Genomic DNA, 17,080 nt, shown 5'->3' with positions numbered 1-17,080 from the left:
AATCCTCAGCAAAAATCTGTACTATATGATAGTAATGTAATTTTCAGATACAGAAGAGGGGCTTCACCCTTCTCTCATAACTGATCCTTTCCAATGGTTCCTGCACCAACATTTTCTCCAGCTGGACCTATTTTAAGTCTCAAAGCCTACGTGGAGTCAGGGGGATGGGACTTGGCTGGAGATAAAATATACAATGAAAAAATAGGAGATTGGGAAGGGCTGACCAACTTGTATTGTCCTCGAAACATCTTCATCTACCCTTAAATTAGTTTTGTGTTATCACATAAAAATAAATCTGTATATTATTGTAATACATAATTTTGCATTGGATAAAATGTATATCTGGGTAATCGGCTGAATTTCTCATTAAGCTTTGTGCTACATATTTGGATTTCATAGTACTATCTTCTGTAGACTGATGTGGAAGATGCCAGGCAACTTTGCTGTCAACATTTCAACAGAAGTGGTCAACAGGTCTCAGAATTGTATTCTAGCACATATGGAGATGACAAATTGGGAAGGGTTAGCACTAGGTTTAGGAGTAGATTTGCAAATTAGGTTAGAGAATTATTTAATAATTCAACTTTTTTCTTATAGGCATATGAGGAATACACCAGCAAGTTAGATGCATTACAACAGAGAGAGCAACAATTGTTGGAATCAATGGGAAATGGAACTGATTTTTCTGTCTCCAGTTCTGCCTCAACAGAAACAGTTACTTCTTCTTCTTCTTCTAGTCTTTCTGTAGCACCTTCATCACTCTCTGTATATCAGAATCCTATAGATTTATCACGGAGTAACCCTAAATCTCCTCAGAAGCCTACTGTTAGAGTTTTCCTACCCAACAAACAGAGGACTGTGGTAAGACCTGAACAGCTGTCAATATTTCTCTTTCTAATATTGCCAAAGTTACATGTCTATTGCTAAAACAAAGTGAGTCACAGGATTGGTGGTGTGTCATTCATGTACTTTTTGACATAGTCAAATAAGAAAGGTATTGTCCACAAAAAATCCCAAATATTGTACTGGATTTGAACTGCAAATAAAGGGCTGGAATATATTATTGGTGATAGCTTGGCAAAAATTTGTGAAAACATGGTAACATTAACAACTTCTATTTTGTACAGTATATGTAGTGGGGTTGTTTTTTTCATTTTTTTATTTATTCGTTTACTTAATTATCAATGATGGTGTTGTGCAGCATGTAGAATGAATGTATGTGACCTTACTCTTTTGTGTTCAAGGGCCAAACTATAAGGTTCATGTCACTTTCTGCTCCAGTTATGCTGGGGAAAAAGATGTTGAGACAGCTTGTGGGAAGAAGGGGTTGTAATATAATGTATGTTGAAGGTGCTACACTAAGTATATCTGTGTTGGACTTTAAGCATTAAATGGGAAATGGTTTTTATACACAGCAATGACATCATGCCCAGAGATAATCTTGCCCCCCTTTCTAATAATTTCTTGCACATATTTAGGCTTGTTACCAAGGAGACCATGGAGGCTAGGAACAAGGGAGAGGAGTTAAGAGAGATTGTAGTTTCTTTACTCAGTAGGAAGAGAAGGAAGGACAGGCTATACACTAAAAATATGAGATGACAGGATCTGAAACAGGAATTACCAGGAGTGTACATAATTACCGGGAGAACACATAATTAAAGGGGGTGGTATAGCAACAGTGTCATTTTAGGAATGAGAAAATTAAGGATAGCAGCACAAAATAGAAGGGGACTGCAAAAGGAATATTAAATGCAATGGCAATTTAAAACTCAAATTTCAATTTAGCACAGTCTAGCAGAAGCGCCTTTTACCTCTAGTTCATTTCAGTGGGAGAATTGAGCACGTTTAACTCTTTCTCTGAAACCAGAATAATTTAGCAATACTATAGTCCTGTAGATGTCTATTCAAATGTAGCATCCACCAAATTTAGTGAGATTGAATTTCAGGGATGCAATATAATTTTAATTGGATTTGTATTTGTTGTATTTAATTCTCAGTTGTTTTAGTCTTCTATTATAGTTTCAATGTGTCTCATTTTATATCATGTGCATGTTAAATTTTGATCTGTTTTTGGAGGGGTAGATATAATGCTATATTTTACAATAAAGCAGGGTGGTTTACAACTCCTTAATAACTTAACCTGGATTTTAAAATGGTTTTAAAATATCACATTATTTTAGAAGAGAAAGTAATAAAGTTACAGATTGGTTTTGCTGTCTAACTTAATTTTTTTAACATCAAACTTCTAACTAGCTAAGTACCTAGATAAGCAATCAAGTGAACTAAAACTGTTACCCAGCCTTTGGGAATTATGCTCCAAAATTCCTTAGTATGGGAATTGATTTCTAATATGCTTTCAAGTACTAATTTTACTACTTGAAAACCAAAGCTGAGGTTCTCCATTTAGAACTTAGAACTTCTGAAAATGACAGAACAGTTCTCAAAAATCGGATATATTTTCAGGTATATGATGTTTATAATTTGTGATGCAGTCGTTGTTTTTCCAGATTAAAATTTAATCTGAACTGAATTAGAAAATTGTCTATTCAGCACACTGTTAGTACTGTCTTCTGCAGTACTCGTGTATACCATTGCTATTCCCAGCGTAGAAGTCTTGTCTTGTTGTCTAAAAGGAGGCAATATATAGTAGCAGTGATGATAGCATATAAGTAAGGAAGCGGATTCCCAGGTGGAGGAGATGCCCTCCAGAGGAGTAAGATGCAAATCAATCTAGATATTATGTGTGAGAGAAAGGGGATAAGATAGTCCACCCCTAATACTTCACAGAGTTTACTATAGATGCTGATAGTAGAGTGCTCAGTGTAGCAAGATTATTCCCATTGGTGTGAAACAATAAAGAAGTCCTCTGGAAGAATCACCATGTGTCTTTCTTGATTTGAGGCCTGACAACAGAATCAGGGGTGAAATCCAGCAGGTTCTGACAGGTTCTTGAGAACCGGTAGCAGAAATTTTGAGCAGTTCGGAGACCTGGTAGTGGAAATTTTAAGTAGTTCAAAGAACCGGCAAATACCACCTCTGGCTGGCCCCAGAGTGGGGTGGGAATGGAGATTTTGCAATATCCTTCTCCCAGGAGTGGGGAGGCAATGGGGATTTTGCCATATCCTTCCCCTGGAGTGAGGTGGGAATGGAGATTTTGCAGTATCCTTCCCCGTCATGCCTACCAAGCCACGCCCACCAAGCCACACCACACCCACCAAGCCACGCCCACAGATCCGGTAGTAAAAAAATTTGGATTTCAACATTGAGCAGAATCATGTACTAGTAGGAAAGATGTAAACAATATGGCAGGCAAAGGTTAAATGTTTCTAGGAAATTTACTTTAAAAAAATTGAAAAATGTTTTGTTTTCAGCAGCCTTGTATTTGAATCTCAGATTTTAGTATTTGTAAGTTATGCTTTGCATGTAGACAAGCATGACATAGCCAACATATCTCAGACGAATTTATGTCTGGAACAAGTGATTGAAATTTCAATAGCAGAACAGTATGGTTAGCTTTTCTTCTCCTTTTATCTTCTGAACATCCTATCTATCAGTTTGGCACTGTTCAAAGATAGGATAGAAGTTGACATGATTTCTCTAAATTTCAGTCTTCATAATTATGTAAATAAGTATACAGTACACAAAATTTAAGTCCTAACAGGCAATCTACTCTGATTCATAAATATCTCTTGACTGTGTTAAAAGTTTGCCATGTTGCAACTGGGCCTTTAGAGATAACAATAAAACTTAAGTAAAGCATTAAAGATAAAAAGTTTACAAATTATCCTTCAGTTAATGACTGAACCAAGAACTAGATCCAGAATATTAAGAAAAATCCAGATGGATAGGGAAAGATCCTTTCTCAGATGTCAGAAGCCATCTTGCTTTCATATTATGCTCTGTATTTTGTATCCTTTACAACATATGTTCTTCTACACCAATGTGGCCATTTAGGTATTTTATTCATGCTATTTGTATATTCATGTGCATATGTGTTATTATTGTATTATTTCCTATAGCAAATAGTTTAAAAATTGAGCAAAAGTGTTTGGAATTTTAAAAGTTAAGGAAACTAAAGAAAAATAACCTTTTGAACAGTGATAGAAGAATAAAAAGATTATTGCTACAGTTACATAGAATTATTTTCTTTCCTCACATTCTCAGCAATTTCCAGTTAACAGTAACTACACAATTTTTAATATAAACTGGCAAATGCCTGTTCACAACAAAGCTTTGCAAAGTTTTCAGATTACCATATCTTCTCCTGCATTTATTTTGTCTCATGATTTCAGTTAAAAACCATGAACGTACGTAGGACTTGACATCTGAATACAAGTATGTTCCGTTTTCCTCAAGAATAAGACTCTTGTTTAGTCCTTAATTCGGTGGTGAAATGTGAAATTTGTTACTACTGGTTCTGTGGGCGTTGTTTGGTGGGGAGGGGTAATGTGATTGGATGGGTGTGGCCAACTTTTTTTTTTTTTACTTTTAAAAGCATTTTTTCTACAACCTTAAGAGGTTGCAGAAAAAAATGCTTTTAGAAGCCTCTGACGATCAGGCAACTCAGCTGGGATCATCAAAGGCTTTTAAAAGCATTTTTTTTCTACAAAAAAAAATGCTTTTAAAAATATAAAAAACAGCCTCTAATGATCATGCGGCTCAGCTGGGCATGGGGGGGGCAGGGATTTTTGCTACCAGTTCTCCGAACCACCTGCCACCATCGCTACCAGATCGGGCGATCCGGTCTGGGAGCATTTCACCCCTGCCTTAATTCCATTCAGAATCACTCAGCTGTTTTTTTCCTGAATAAATAAAACAGCTTGAGAGCAAAAATATGTAAATAGAAAGTGATAATAATGACAGTGGGTTTGTTTTGTTTTGTTTGCAAATTGATTGACAGGATGATGTTTCTGGTTATTTTGTGTTCCAGCAGAATTGCAGAAAAAAGTATTGTAAGGAGTTATTATTTTTTAGTCTTTTTTTAGTTTTTCAGCTTTTAATTTGTGAATGGGTTTTAATTCGAATTGTTTTAAATTTGGGCCAAAGTATGTAATTCTTTTAATAATTTTAAATTTTGTATTGGTATGTGTTTTAGTTCTGGCCGCGCACCGCCCTGAGTCCACTAGGAGAAGGGCGGTATACAAATTGAATAAAATTCAAAATTCAATTCAAAATATATTTTAATGCTATAATAAAAAAGGAACTGGACACAAGTCTCTTAAAAGGATGTTTGTATTAAATGTCAGCCATATCATTTGATATGTACTACAGGAATATTTAAGAACTTTGGTAAATGTATATGTAATAGTAATGATACTGATTGGCAATAATTATGCTTTGAGGTTTTTTGTAAACCATCTTCAGGAAGCATTCCAAGGAGCTCACAAAACTCTCCTGAGATCTGGCATATTCTCAGAGAGGTTTTTCAATATCTTTTATCCATGACAGAATGATTTTGATTCTTTATATTCAGAACCAGTAGATTCCTAAACACTGCTTGATCTGTTTTAGCAGAATTCTTAAAGCTTGTAAACATTAAAATATATACATTTAAAGAGAGTACACTCTTTTTAGAGTTTTGAAATATCTTGCATGATACTACACTGAAATGTAAAGCAGTGGTTTTTTTAAAAAAAAAACTTTGTAGGTTCCAGCACGATGTGGAGTAACAGTCCGGGAGAGTCTAAAGAAAGCTTTGATGATGCGAGGTCTTATCCCAGAGTGCTGTGCTGTTTACCGTATACAGGATGGGTATGGTGGTTTGATTGCAATATGGCTTTGTGGGTGGTGATCATTTGAGAGAAAAATTGCTAAAGGGGTTGTTTCCAGGTGTCTGAGAATATTAGCTTTCAATATTTCAAAGCAGGGGCCTTCACAAATATGAGAACCTCCCAGTAAAAGCTGATGAGACTGTGGGAGGGCAGATGGTAGGAAGGGAAGAATTCATTTTCTGGATTCATTAGTTGATTTACTGGAAGTTGGTTCAATGTGATCTCTCCTTTACACTATAGTGTAGCAACTTCCAAATTGTTTCTGTCTCTGGTTTTCTGTGGAGACACTAAACTGGAACATTTTTAGTTCTGGAGGAAATTATCATTTGATCAGAATGAGTATTCCTTTAAAAAAATTATATTAAGTTTCTATGAGGAAAGGGCTGGGAAACAAACACTAAATATTTGGTATCACTGTCTCCTGACAAGCACATCTTCATCATTAAGAACGGAGTTTAGAAATTGTGTTTAACCTCAAAGAACTTATTTACCCTGTAGGGAAAAGAAGCCCATTGGTTGGGACACAGACATTTCCTGGTTGACGGGAGAAGAACTACATGTGGAAGTCTTGGAGAATGTGCCTCTTACGACACATAATTTTGTAAGTCTTGCAACTTTTAAAAACCACATTGGTCTTAAACCTTCCAAGCAAAGTATTTATATTCTTTCTGATAACTTTTCCAAACTGCAATCATAGCACACTCTTGATCAAAATTGTGTTGGTTTTTTTATGTCTCTGTATTTGTGTGCTTTAGGAAACACAGTCAGAAAGCTGATAGCAGAATTAATTGTGAAAAATTATTGGATTATTTTTTCCAAATTTCTTTTAAAATTTGCAACCAGAAGGTCTCCCTAATTAGAGATTGCCACAGTTGGTAGAAATATGTACCAATTTGCTTGCAATCTGGCTAACGTAATCTAGAGATATTATAATTTATAGTGTTTAAATTTAGCAGAATGTAATTCCGCCTCTGCGTGATATTCATGGTCAATTCTTGATGATCTACAAAAATTTGACATCCCTAATCCTTACCAGGTACCCTGGTAGGTTGCATTGATTTAAGAGATAATTGCAATTCAAACAGATGTATTTAGAATTGCATATGGAATCACTCTCATTTTGCTTTCATAAATGTTTGTGTGGGTATGTGGGTGTGTAGGCTTTAATATGATTTAATATGTATAAATTAAAGTCCTAAGCATTTAGGACCCATATTTCTTAATAGTGATATCCACCTCTGTTCAGAGAAGTAAAAGAGAATAGGGCTAGGCAAAATGTTTAAATTAGAACAGAAAGGAGCAGCAAGAATACCTGTTTTTCCACCATTGTATGACTGAATAAAACCTCAGCAGTTAAACTATTTTAACTGAATTATTTTTTATGGGTGATTGCCTTGAAATCTTGAGCCCATTTTCTTTCATAAAATACCTTGTAATAAAATACAGTAAAAAGTCAGAACATGAACTTGCTAGTTTAGGCCTGAAGGCAAATAACCAACTAATGGTAAGAGAAAATACTTCATTATCTTGTATAAATGAAAATTGTATTTTGCTTTAATGCAAATAAACATATAATGATACAGCATTTCTTTAAGCAAATATGCTCTAAATTTTGTTAATGATAATAGTGTGGTTTATTTAGTCATATATTCTTCTATGTTTCTAAAGCAGCTTTCCTAACTTGATGCCAATGGGTATCTGCTGGCAGGAAGGAAGAGAGAGCATGATGCAAATTCTTTCCTCTAAATGCTTCTGTGTAATGTTGCAATACAAGTACAAAAGAATGAACTTTGCACTGTACCATCATAATGGACTTTTCATAACTTTGTTGACATAATACTTATAGATAGATGTTTATATCCTCTAAAAGCGTTAAATTTTAGTTGTTAAAATCCGCTAGTCAACATGCTGAAAGACCACAAATTTTTGGAGTTGTAGACTAATATACCTGATACATTCTAATCTAGGTTCTGAGTTGTTGCTTTCAGTGTTTCAACAACTAAAAGTGTACTACTTATAGTACACTTTGAATATTGAAATGAACCATAATCAAAATAAAATGTAAACAGTATTTCTTTGGTAAGATCATATTGAACAAAATAGGACTTTATCTCTTCTTATTTTCTTGATGGCATAGGTACGGAAGACATTCTTCACTTTAGCGTTCTGCGACTTCTGTAGAAAGTTGCTTTTCCAGGGATTTCGTTGCCAGACCTGTGGTTACAAATTTCATCAGCGTTGCAGTACTGAAGTGCCACTAATGTGTGTGAATTATGATCAGCTTGAGTAAGTAACTGGAACCCCTTTGCATTTAAATGCTCTGTCCCTAAATAGAAGTTTGCAGTTCAGAACTCTAGGAAAAATTAATGAGATATAGTGGCATACAAAAGGAAACTATGTCTTGTGATGATGTCTTTTCTATAAGGAGAGATGCTTGCAGTGTAACTGAGAGCCAATTTGGTTTAGTGTTAAGGCAATCAGACTAGAAACCAAGTAAGTTCTAGTCCTACCAAAAAAAAAACAAAAAACCAAACCCCAAGAAAGTCCAGTTGCTTCCTGAAAACCTGTCCCACCTTTGGGACAACCATGACCTGAGAATCTCCATATACTTTTGACTGAGAATCTCCATAGACTGTTTGCTATGCGCTTTGGGATGAACACCCTTTGAATGGTGTGGGAGTATGAACGGATTTTCCAGAAAAATTGCAGACCACAGGAACCATCTGTGCTTCAGTTTGAGATGCAGACAACACAGACTCATCCCCAACCGCCTGCGCCTGTCTTCAACAGAGAAGGGACACGGGACAGAAAACATCCTGCAGCCAAGAAGCTTCCACACACATTTGCACTACTCAGGTGTCCCTGAGGACACAGATAAACCTCCAGGTGGCCTCAACGACTCTCTAAAGAGAATGCAAATGACCAGCTGTCTGCAAGGAATATAAATCCTTCCATTCCCCACCATTCAGTCAGAGCTGAAGAAACTTCTTGGATGAGAAGAGAAACGTCTTCAAAGAAAAAACAAGAAAGTCCAGTTGCCTCCTGAAAAAAGCACCTTTGGGTCCTATCAGTCACTCTCTCAACCCAACTCATTGTTGGGCTGAGTTGGGTTGTTGTTGTGGAGAAAATAGGAGGAAGGAGTATTAAATCAATCTGCTGCCTTGAGGTGTTTGTAAAAACAACAAAGATGAGATATAAAATAACACTAAACATCTGGCTGACTGCGATGAATCATAATAATAACAAGGATACAGAGTAGTACAAATCTTAATTTAAAAGGAAGTGATCAAGTGCATACATGGTTTTGTATCATAAAAAGATTTATATTGGACCCATTCTGCTCCAGCTATATTTCATATGCAGTGCTTCTAAAATCCAAGGCAGACTGACAAGCCCATCAAATTTCAATAATGCATGACTTGCTAGACCAATAGAATTGTCATTTGGAACACTTTGTATAAAATAGGGTTACATTGGCAAGAATTATTTATGTAATTATTTATTTAAAAAATTCTGATCCTGCCTTTATTCACTACATCATAAAATAAAGGGATTTAAACTGTTGTGGCAGAAAATGCTGAGTCTTAGTACAGGTCTTAATATAAATACTGATAAAAGACTTTCATTCTTAGAGATTTCATTAATGAAAAGAATAATGTCCTTTGTTCAGATTAATCTGAGGAATAGTCTTTAAAAATCAGAAGCAGTGCTTAAAAAACAAAATGCTTATTGATGATATTTCTATGATTTAATAAACACAGGTATACAATAAAAGGATACCGCAATGTACTCATATATCCATTCAGCTGCAGGCTTATTCTTGGGCAGAGGGTATTCCATCTTGTTCTCCATCAAGCTGAGACCAATAAAATTATTCTAAAGACTTGCTCATGTGGAAAAAGAGAGCTTTAAAATGTGCATGGAGTGATTTAGCTCCATTACAGATGTAACATTTTAGCCTTACTTCTATCACACAGACAAGCAGAAAGTTCATTAGATCAAGCAGAAACCAGATCTCTACTATTCTACCTAGTAAAAGGAATTTATTTGAATGAGAATTCCAAACTTTTTAAATTTAAAGTTCCAAATTGGGTATAATTTTCTATTGCTTTCTTTGGGGGATTTGATAAATAATTAAATTTATTTATAAATAAATTTATAATATTTTCTTTCTCTTACATTATTATTCTTGTTCTTGCTCCACAGTTTACTTTTTGTCTCCAAATTCTTTGAACATCATCCAATACCACCAGAAGAGACCTCTGTAGGGGAGGCCACATCGGCATATGGATCATACTCTTCAGTAGCCCTTTCAGATTCTTCCGGGTACATTCTTAAATCTTGGCTATCCTAATCATACTAAGATTTTATTTATAAGTTGCCTGACTCAAAATCCTGTTTTGTATCTTGACTTGGTAGATTGTGGTTTGCTACCTTTGTACTTAAAAGTTGAGCATCTGATGCAGAATTGAATTAAAATTGGGGACTTTACAGAAGATTGTTGTTTTTGAAAATAAATCCTCAGATTGCAGTAGAAAATGGGTTAATACCTCACCCTGAACATCTAGATGACCTCTCCCAGGGTTTCATGCAGATGTTGTGTAGAATAAGGAAAAAGACTGAACTTTTAGGCACTCTATACCAAAGTACCTGGGAGTCTGACCTCTTCCCACCCCAATTATCAAGTGGATCGGCCTGCTCAGGTAAAAGCAGAACTAATATCTCCCAACTCCTAACTCTTGTAGGTGGTTCAGAAGAATAGTGTAGTCAAAGGCTGCTGAGAGTTCTAGGAGAACAAGGGTGGTCACTGTATCTCCAACTAAGCTCTCTGAAACTGCAGCTCCACTCCTTTCTCAATAACTTACCTCTCCCTAAGAGATAGGACAGTAGTTTTCCAGTTTTGTTGCATTCAGACCTGACCTCCACCACTTCCCCTTCTCTCAAAGAGTTGTGGACTATACCAGGGATGGGTTCTACTTACTTTTACTATCAGTTCGCAATGGGATCGCACTCGCTTGCTTCGCTCACACATGCAGAAGCTTCTGCGCATGCACAGATTACTGATGATGACATCCGGGGCAGTGGGCATGGCCTCCCGCCAGTTTTACTGCTGGTTCTTGCGAACCGGTTCGAACCGGGGGCAACCCACCACTGACTATACCCTGGATCCAGTTTCTACACTCTTTCCCTGCTGCCTTTAGCAACCAGGTGGGGCAGAGTTCAGATTCCCAAATAGCAGAGCCAAGATCACAGAGGTCTTTGTCTATTTCCTTGGGATCCTTACTCTCAAAAGTGTGGGTGTTTTAATCCACCAAATGTTCAGCCAGGCAATCACTACTTAGATTGATTGGATTTTATGTCCCATCCTTCCCCCATAGAATTTTTTTTTTGCACCCTTTGAAAAAGTGCAGCTGCCTAACATTCTGCAGGCACAATAAGAATTGAGGCGTAATTACCCTTCATGGCTTTTATAGTTACAAGGCAGGCTCTCATCTGAGTCTTGCTCATGTCCAGCCACACATTGGTTTTTTGTTTTCCACTAGCATCACTCTAGGTGTCTCTTCACCCATTTTGTTTCCTGGGGGCCCAAACAAGGAGATACACCATAGACAATCTTATTGAGCAGCCTGTTTGCCTTCATTGCCTGCATATTCCAGATGTGAACAATATGCTCAATAAAATATCCTTTCAGATCATTGGGAAACTCCCCAAGTTCTATTAGAAAGCCAGCTGGACCCATCAGATGATCCATCTTAATCAGCTCTGCCCCTTTGCAGATATTGCTTGGCTCAGTTAACCCTATTCTCCCAACAAAGTGATTTATCCTTGAGCTTCTTTGAAAAAAAAAAACTGAAAGCATGTCCCAGAGTATTTCTGAATCTAAATCATATTCAATTTCAACATATGGGAGAAGTCTTTCCAGCAGGAGAGAAAACACCATTGTGAGATACATATATAAACATAAAGAGGATTCCCCTCCAGTTCTTACAACATTTAAGTCTGAACACAGTATTCAGAAACATAATTTTTACTAAGTAGGTAGCACAACATGCAAGCTGGGTCCCACCAACTAAGCAAAAGTGCAAATAGAGATAGTTTTCAGCTTCTGGCTTTCTTGTTTACATTTCATGGTTATTGAAATGTCAATGAAAAACAGTGTTCTGATCTCAAACAGAGATCAGATTAGGATTACGATTCTTCTAGTAAGGTTGGAGTAGTGATGGAGTACTTCTGGTGAAGTCAAAATAGAGTGAAGTTCACAATAGTTCAGATTTGAAATATTTTGCATATCTTTAGGCCCATCTATATGATTTTACAATCCTAAGTATTTTGTGCTTCTTTAATACTTTAATCTCCATCAGTTTACCATTTATTTGTGTTTGTTACTTTAATTCTGAAGTAACCACATAGCAAATTTCACAATTACTGGCTTAGATCTGTTTTTGTTTGTTTTTAAATCCTTATTAAAAGAACTTAATGTGACTTTGTTAAACTGTGCTAAAAATCTAACAAATACTGTACATATTTTTGTATACAATTACACTCTTTAGATTTCCAGTACTATTAAAGGGAAATTAACCACATTATTATTTTAATCCTTCCTTTAATAAGAACTGTTGGCAGTGGCTGTATGAACACACCCATGTAGTAAGCTTAGCAACAATATGGAAGTGATTTTACACTGCCCTTTTTAGATTGTTTTTACTTACCAGTACAATCTGTAGTTCTATTATTTCTTTAAATGTCTCCTGTCCAAATATTAATGCACACACACACTTCAGTCCTATCACTCAAAAAGGACTATGGCGATATGGATCATAACTATGTAGAATCTGAATGTAAAGAAAGAAAAGCTTGATTTCAGACTCCTGCTATTACTGTCTCTCATACACGGAATCAAAGATCATGTAATATATTGTCCTGCTGAATGAAATAACTAAGATACAGTTCCAGTTTTTTTAAAAAGTCCGCCTATTCCATACATAGTCAAAGTTACAAGTAACCTTGTATGTCAGTGGCTTTTTTTCAAGATAAACCTTATCTACAATCAAATGCACCATTTTGCTAATGAAACAATATTTGATTTCTGAAAAAAACTCTGCCCAAACAAAAACCCTTTTCTCAGCCCTAAAAGTGTTTCCCTAATAACTTCTCTCTTTTTATCAGAGAATACAGAATGTTTTTATCATATATGTTCTCTCCACCCTGTTAATTCAACAAATCATATTAATCACCAGTAAAACCCCTCATTTACCTGTCTTTTGACTAATGTGTTTTGGTTCCACTTTTTGGACTACTACTAAACTGCTTCTCGTAAATTTTGTGTCCAATGAATTTGTTTTTTTACATCTATGTATAACATATGCTTATAAGTATTTGTACTTTAGATTGTGAATGCAGGAATATTAATGTATTAGGGCATCCTATACTTAAAATCTCTAGTCCAGGGCTGTAAAACTCATGGCCCGCGGGCTGTATGCATCACGTGCTGGCCACGCCCCCACCCGGTTTAGCGAAGGGGGGGAAAGTCCCAATACGTCACATGACACCGCCGTGACAACGTTAGCTTGACACCCCTGCTCTAGTCAGACAATTGAGCAGGTAAATAAGTTTAACTTGAACTGGAGTGCTCACCAACTGTCTCACAATGTACAATAGTACACTGGTCATAGTCCTGTGTCAGAAGCCTATAAAGTGTATGGAAGGTTTTTACAGTTGCTGTGGGAAATGTTTTTGTCACATCTGTGAAATGAAGTCCTGCAGATCTTACATTTTTTTTTTTAATGTCTTGACTTTCTCAGCCCACCAATTCTCCCCAGTCCATCTCCTTCAAAATCCATTCCAATACCTCAACCATTCCGACCTGCAGATGAAGACCATCGAAATCAGTTTGGTCAACGTGATCGCTCATCATCTGCCCCCAACGTGCACATCAATACAATAGAGCCAGTCAATATTGATGTAAGTTCCAAACTAACCGTTTTCTTTACAATTAGTGTATTTATTCCTTTATCCTGAACATTTGGAGGCAGGTGTAGCAAGAAAAATTCTATAGACAACTGAGTACTTTCTTGCAATTTACAAATAAAATCTACTTGCTGTTTTCCATGGTATGAAAAATGGAAACAAGCCTTACTAGTCTAGGAAATGGTCTCAAAGGCATACACATGCACAGATTTAGCCACATACATTGCTAGAATTTAAGACTACTTTCTTAGTTAAATTTTTAGTTTCTTACATATATTAAACTGTTAAACAAATACTATTTATGGACCATGCATTACCTATACTGTATTGATACTAATAGATCATGCTGTTTTGAACTTCCTGAATTTAAAATCAGATATTGATTCTAAGGGTAAACTTACATGACCTGTTTTTAAATTACAGCTAGTTCTTTGATAAATTGTGACGGATGATATAAATAAGCAAATGGGTCAAATATGTTTGCATGTAAACTATCACGAATCTTTAAAACACAAACAGAAAAATTATGGAAAGAGCATTTCCCTCCCAAAGCTGAATAAATATAAATAGTATGGATATAGCTCTACACAAAGACTGCAAGTATCTTGACATGGGTGAATGTCTTTTGATACATCACATACTTTAAGAATCATAATGATTTTTTATTTAAATAACTTCAATTATTGTAGTTTCTCTAATGCAATGTAGCTAGTGAGGGCTTACCTTTGATTGGCATTACTAAATGCTACATCTATCTCTCCCCGAGTTAACTGTTGATTTTATTTTGCCTGATAGTTCAGTATTTTATTAAAAAGCTTGCTACTTTTCCATTAATGGAAGTTGGTCCATATGCTAACACCTTGGCTATTTAACACTGCTAATTGATTATCACTGTTTCCCTGTATCTCCAATCAGTAGGCTTCATTTTCCTCCTTCAGTCTCTAAAACAGTGTTTAAAGTATCTATTAGACCTGGTCATCCTCCCAATTGCTGCTTGATAATTCATTTCCAGACCCAAAAGAGCTCAAGCAGTCTTTACTGGAAATCTCAGCTATTGGCCGATCAGGGAGTGTTTTGTAGGTTGATAGTAAAGTATGCTGTATCGTTGCACCTGCTTTCAGTATGCTTTTCTTAGTTAAATGGGGGGGGGGGAATGTGCTATATCACCAGTCCTACTAATGACAAGCAACATATATAATGCATGAATAAGGTGCATATAGTTTTTGTTTTTGGTTTGTAGGACTTGATTAGAGATCAAGGGTTGCGAGGAGAGGGAGGTAAGTTATTTTATTCTCTTGCATACCCAATGCATTGCTTTGCCTCCTCCCCTTTATACAACCTCCTTTTTGCAAAATACAGACACAGGAGAGAAATATAAGTAGTGCAATGAAATTCAGTTGTACTTGCTTGTCCATTGTCTTATAAAAAATTCACCAATTTGCATTTCAATGTGGGTGAAGGGAAGATGAGAACAATATGCAAAGTGGTAGCCAGTATTTTTTAAAAAACAACAGATAATCAGAATAAGAGAAGGCAACAGGCCTTCAGCTGATCCTTTTCCTCCTTGTGCCATAAAAAGCTTAAACTGCCATCTTGCTATATTAAAAATGATTATTTTTTAAGATGTCTGTCAGCTAGCACAATTTCTAAATCGACAACTTAAGAATATACAATAAGAGCATCCTAGAAAATACCTATATTTCTCAAAAACATAACATTTGGAGATATTATGTACATTCTTGCTGAAAAAGAATTGGATATTGCCAGGTTACTAGAGTATGTGTTAGCATGTATACACAAATGTATACTGCATATTTTTAGATAAATTCCATTACTTAAACTAGCCAATTAATCAATCAATGAAAAACAATTCTGAACAACTCTTCAAAGAGTCTTCCTGGCAAACATTTATCAGTTGCAGGCACTTACCAAATAATAAGCATGCAAGCTAAAGAAATTTATGCTTATACTTTCTGTGCTTTTAATCTGTAGAATGAATGATATGAATGATATTACGAATTCATTCATCGGTAGAATGAATGATGAATGTTAATTAATGCAGACGTCTTCAATCTAGTCATCATGTTTGCTGGCCCCTCTTACTTTTGATATGTTTAAAAAATGTGGACATTTATGATGCTCCCATGCTATAAGAATGTACAACAGTTTTTGCAAGCTTGGCATCTCCAGATTGTAATGCCAGGATCCATGGTCAGGCAATGCTGGAACATTGCCAATTTGGAAAAAGTCGCTTCAAGTTTTATCAGCAGGTCTAGCAAAGAGAAATGTCACTGGCAAAAGTCATAACTGCAGAAATGTGTATTTTCCCCACCATGTTACATGCACACTTTTGGTGGGTGTTGCTGCAATAGCTATAGATCCTGTTCAGGATAAGCTTCGTTTAATGCTTTGACTTGGCTATTATCATTTGCCTATATGGTGCAGGCTGTACCATGCAGTACAGGAAAGCATGTATCCTTAATCAGCTGGCCCTTTTGCTTTCCATGACATTTGTTTGTTTGTTTTCTTTCTTTTTAATACATTTGCAACCTATGCCTTCACTATAACATTTAGTAGAGACTCAGTTTTTAGTCAGGATTTTGTTTCTTCTCCCTCCCCGCTTTCCCAGTTACATCTAACAAACTGGCTACTACTTTGCAAATCTGAGACTGCAGGTATGACTTCAAGCCATGAATGCTGCCCATTACATTGCCCATTTGACAATTGCATATGTCTAGGGAGCTGTGGCTTTTGGAACTGTTTTGCCCATTCTGTCTGTTGTGTACTAGTATGTCATTTTAAATTCTGGTCAGTAGGCTCTTTTTGGGGCTTACCAATTCCCAGCCTTTTGAATAATATGCTGCATTTTGTTTTTGAAATGGAATCACAAGTTTCTGCCCTGCAAAATCATAAGCAGTCTGTGCATAGGAGTCTTAAGCACCTCAGTTATGTCCCATGACTTTCATTTCTTCTGTGTGTCTGTCTTCCTGTCTCTGCCTGCCCGTCTCTTTCTCTCTAACAGCCCCTATGAACCAGCTGATGCGCTGCCTTCGGAAATACCAATCCCGGACTCCCAGTCCCCTCCTCCATTCTGTCCCCAGTGAGATAGTGTTTGATTTTGAGCCTGGCCCAGTGTTCAGAGGTAGTTGGGCTCTTCTTTCTCATTTTCACCCAAATCAAACTAAATAAAACCACAGATGCTGTTTGTGCCTCACCCTCACAGCGTGTGTATGTAAGTGTGTGAGTTTATCAAAACATTATCATTTTTATTTATTTATTTATTTTTTGGCTTAGCCTGGCTGGAATGCTTTGAATGTGCTTTTTTCACTTAATAGTCACTC

At 36.3% G+C, this 17,080-nt stretch overlaps 1 protein-coding gene across 7 annotated transcripts in view; it reads left to right on the top strand.

The window, feature by feature from the left end:
• The window catches only part of BRAF (B-Raf proto-oncogene, serine/threonine kinase), a 59,703-nt gene that overhangs the window by 25,498 nt on the left and 17,125 nt on the right, over window positions 1-17,080 (top strand). For 3 of the 7 annotated variants that reach the window (XM_070948031.1, XM_070948029.1, XM_070948030.1), the window contains exons 3-9: window positions 598-861; window positions 5,648-5,751; window positions 6,270-6,372; window positions 7,909-8,057; window positions 9,978-10,097; window positions 13,574-13,733; window positions 14,980-15,016. In XM_070948031.1, the coding sequence (XP_070804132.1) occupies window positions 598-861; window positions 5,648-5,751; window positions 6,270-6,372; window positions 7,909-8,057; window positions 9,978-10,097; window positions 13,574-13,733; window positions 14,980-15,016 (937 nt within the window). Of the gene's footprint in view, window positions 1-597; window positions 862-5,647; window positions 5,788-6,269; window positions 6,373-7,908; window positions 8,058-9,977; window positions 10,098-13,573; window positions 13,734-14,979; window positions 15,017-16,761; window positions 16,882-17,080 lie in introns of all 7 variants that reach the window. The other 4 variants (XM_070948027.1, XM_070948028.1, XM_070948033.1 and 1 more) reach the window with 4 other exon arrangements.

This window comes from Pituophis catenifer, unplaced genomic scaffold, assembly GCF_029215685.1.
Source record: "Pituophis catenifer annectens isolate HBS135680 unplaced genomic scaffold, rPitCat1.0.hap2 SCAF_7, whole genome shotgun sequence".
NCBI lineage: Eukaryota > Metazoa > Chordata > Lepidosauria > Squamata > Colubridae > Pituophis > Pituophis catenifer.
The sequence above is the reverse complement of the archived record's forward strand: the minus strand, read 5'-3'. Positions and strand labels throughout refer to the sequence as shown.